The 3,802-nt window shown below is 35.2% G+C and overlaps 2 protein-coding genes across 2 annotated transcripts; both read left to right on the forward strand.

Moving 5' to 3' along the window:
* The first annotated feature begins 1,099 nt into the window (after positions 1 to 1,099).
* LOC18036036 (zinc finger MYM-type protein 1) lies at positions 1,100 to 2,023 on the forward strand. Its single transcript, XM_024181195.1, has one exon. It carries the CDS (start codon positions 1,100 to 1,102, stop codon positions 2,021 to 2,023), a length of 924 nt encoding a protein of 307 aa, XP_024036963.1.
* Positions 2,024 to 2,062: 39 nt separating this feature from the next.
* Positions 2,063 to 3,559, forward strand: LOC112096954 (zinc finger MYM-type protein 1-like). The gene has a single exon (XM_024181196.1). The coding sequence runs from the start codon at positions 2,063 to 2,065 to the stop codon at positions 3,557 to 3,559; it is 1,497 nt and encodes a 498-aa protein (XP_024036964.1).
* The last annotated feature ends 243 nt before the right edge of the window (positions 3,560 to 3,802 follow it).

Raw genomic sequence — 3,802 nt, forward strand, 5'->3', positions numbered from 1 at the left:
AGCAAGCAAATAGGGACATTGATATCGAGGAGAAAAATGCAGTGAAGGTCAAAAGTGAACAACTAGAGGAGCTCAGGCGAAGAGAAAAGAAGGCTCAGAAACGAAGTGGACTAGTCAGACACAATGAGATGCAATCGACCAGCAGCGGAGTAATGATGCAAGCAGCCCCATACTCTCGCAACCAGAAAACACCCCCATTTCTCCAAATCAGAGCCCCCCTTTAACACTATCCAAATAGATATCACTCAAAAGGACACAACCAACCATATAACCACATACACCATGGTGCCCCAGTAACTAACTCAACACAAAACACTAGATTCAATAGATCAAACCCGTAACTAGGGATGGCAATGCAGGGGCGCAGGGTGCTAAGGGCGATGGGGGGCCATGGCCCCCCACCAACAATTTTTTTTTGAAGTTTTAAATAAAAGGAAAAAAAATATTAAATAAACATACAATGTTGGCCGCAATAGAAATATTTTGCACATACTATTAGTAACATAAGATAATTTTATAATAAATAAAAAGCCTTACAACTTACAAGAAAAGCCCAATAGGCAATCGAGCCCAATAGGTAATAGCGTTCTTTTTACGATTAATCAATTTTATCATCAATTGGTTAGCCAACTGTTGCGGCAAGAACAAATCATTGCGGCAAAAACTCATCACAAATCGCACTTCACTTGGAATTTAGTTGAGTTCAACACCTTCTTTTAAAATTTATTAAGGATAGAAAGAACTGATGAAGGAGGTAGATTTTATGGTAGTCTGTAGTTCCGTAGTTGTCTTGTCCACAGTCCTGATAGGCAGTTGAATGAAATATTGAAATTATCAATTAGGGCGAATGTTGTTGCCGAGTTGCTTGACGATATTCCTGAAATTTAATCATTATCTAACATCTTTTAATTTGTCTTTTATGTACTACTTTCAACAATTGGAGATTTTTTTCTATTGAATTAAAATCAAGCTTGTCTAGTTTCTTGGAGTTTAATCAATCTCTGTTGCATCAATGATACGCTTCTCTTGATTAGTAACTTATTAACTTGCATCTCAAAATTTTCTTGTTGATTGAATTCCAGGGGTAGAGAGGATATTGATGGGAAAATCATCTAAAATTGATCAATATTTCAAAAGGAAGACATTAGAAGAAAGTTCTAATCCACCAGTTTCTGAAAATTCACCAATTTCACATGTCAATTCTCCAAATTCTGAAAACCAACTTTCAAAATCTCCAAGAATTGAGATAAGTAAAGTTGATACTCAACTTTTGGAGCGTGATCCAGGATTGCACTGCCAGATTTGGGATTATGATGTCAATCAAGGAGATGAAATTCGAAGAGCATATATTATGTCAGGTCCATACCAACCAAGACTTCCAGAGTATCCAAAATCTGGATCAGAAAAGCATCCTCGTCGATTTCAATCTCTATGGTTTGATTCTTTTCCTTCTTGGTTAGAGTATTCACCTACAAAAGATGCAGCCTTTTGTCTACCGTGTTATCTATTTAATGCACCATTTGCACAGCCTAAGCATATTGCTTTCACTATTGAAGGATTTAATTCTTGGAAGAAGGTTAGAGATGGAAAAAATTGTGCATTCCTTAATCATGTGGGAAAGGATCCTAACTCAACTCGTAAAAAGGCTGAAAGATCATGTGAGGATTTGATGAGACAATCTCAGCATCTAGTGCAAGTACTTAATCGATACTCTTCCCAAGAAATTGCAAATAATATACTGCGATTAAAAACTACAATTGAAGCGATTAGATATCTTGCTTTTCAAGGTTTTGCTTTTAGAGGTCATGATGAAAGTGAAAAGTCATCAAACCGTGGAAATTTTATTCAATTACTCAAAGCATTTGGTCCCAACAATGAAAAGGTAATCGAAGTGATACTAGATAAAGCACCAAAGTTTGCCTCATATACATCACCGGATATCCAAAAGGAAGTTTTACATGTCTTTTCAATGAGATTGAAAAAGACAATTCATGAAGAAATAAGAGATGCCAAGTTTTGCTAAATTGTGGATGAATCACGTGATGAGTCAAAAAAAGAACAAATGGCAATAGTTTTAAGATTTGTTGACAATAATGGTTTTCTTCAAGAACGTTTTTTTGGTCTTGTTCATGTCTCAAACACTTCTGCAGCAACCTTGAAAGATGGAATATACTCTGTATTGTCTCATCACAATTTGAATATTCAAAATATTCGTGGGCAAGGATACGATGGTGCAAGCAACATGCGAGGTGAATGGAAAGGCTTACAAGCTTTGATTTTAAAAGATTGTCCTTATGTTTATTACATTCATTGTTTAGCTCATCGACTACAGTTGGCTTTAGTTGCAGTATCTCATGAGGTTGTTCTTGTTCATCATTTCTTTACTAAATTGACTTCTATTGCGAATATTGTTGGGGCTTCTTGCAAGCGTCATGATGAACTCAAGCGTGCCCAGGCTGCTGATATTGAGTATATGATCTCCATTGATGAGCTTGAGAGTGGAAGAGGGCTTAATCAAATTGGTACTTTACTAAGGCCTGGAGATACTCGTTGGAGTTCTCACTTTAGATCAGTCTCTAACTTAATAAAAATGTTCAGTGCTACATGTTCAGTTTTACTTAATATCATTGAAGACGGGACAATTATTTTTCAATGGGGAGATGCTAATGCTGCATATGAGGTAATGACAACTTTTGAGTTTGTTCTTATCTTGCATATGATGAAAGAAATTATGGCAATTACTGATATACTTTGCCAAGCTTTGCAATCTAAGTCTCAAGATATTTTACATGCCATGCATCTGGTTTCATCAACTAAAGTACTTATTCAGAAACTGAGAGATAATAGGTGGAATACTTTACTTGATCAAGTGAAAGTATTTTGTGAAACAAGAAATATAGATGTCCCAGAAATGGATGCTCCTTATGTTGCAAGACAAGGTCGAGCCCGTCATCAAGAAGATACTTTTACTGTTGCTGACCATTACAGGGTAAATATTTTTTATGTTGCTATAGATTGCCAATTACAAGAACTGAATAGTCGATTTAATGAACACGCAGTAGATTTGCTTATTCTTAGTTCAACACTTGATCCCCGTGAATGTAGAAAGTCTTTTAGAATTGGTGATATTTTTCAGTTGGTTGAGAGGTTTTATCCAGTAGACTTTACAAATGCTGAGAAAATAAATCTGAAAAATCAGCTTGAGCATTATGAGTATGGTGTAGTCCAACATGCAGAGTTCAAAAATTTATCAACCATTTGTGACTTGAGTCAATGGTTGGTCAGTACAAGGAAAGCAAAAACATTTCCTCTTATCTATAGAATAATTGTTCTTGTGCTAACTCTTCCAGTGTCAACTGCAACTTCAGAATGGTCATTTTCAGCTATGCGTATAGTCAAGACAAGACTTTGCAACAAAATGGAGGATGAATTTCTTACAAACTCTTTGATTATGTACATTGAAAGGGAAATTGCTGAAAAAATAAGCATTGAATCAATAATCAATGAGTTTCGAGATATAAAAGAATGTCGAGTTCGTTTTTTATTTTGGGGATCTTGATTTTGATAGCGATTTTGTAGGGGAGGGGACTCTTTTGGTTTGTAATTGTTTTTCTTTTTATATTAAAATACAATCTTTTAATTAATTATTTACATTAAATAATTGCCTTATATATTTTTTTAATACTTTTATTTTTTATTTAATTTTATCCTTTAAGAATTTCAAAATGTATAGATTGGCCCCCATAGAGATCTGGCTTGAGCTTTGCCCCTGTGGCAATGGCACCGTAAACTTGCAAACAAC

Source organism: Citrus clementina, unplaced genomic scaffold, assembly GCF_000493195.1.
Source record: "Citrus clementina cultivar Clemenules unplaced genomic scaffold, Citrus_clementina_v1.0 scaffold_7, whole genome shotgun sequence".
In the NCBI taxonomy this organism is placed as follows: domain Eukaryota; kingdom Viridiplantae; phylum Streptophyta; class Magnoliopsida; order Sapindales; family Rutaceae; genus Citrus; species Citrus x clementina.

Coding starts and splice junctions, on each gene's coding strand:
- LOC112096954 (XM_024181196.1), top strand. CDS start 2,063: ATGGCAATAGTTTTAAGATTTGTTGACAATAATGGTTTTCTTCAAGAA.
- LOC18036036 (XM_024181195.1), top strand. CDS start 1,100: ATGGGAAAATCATCTAAAATTGATCAATATTTCAAAAGGAAGACATTA.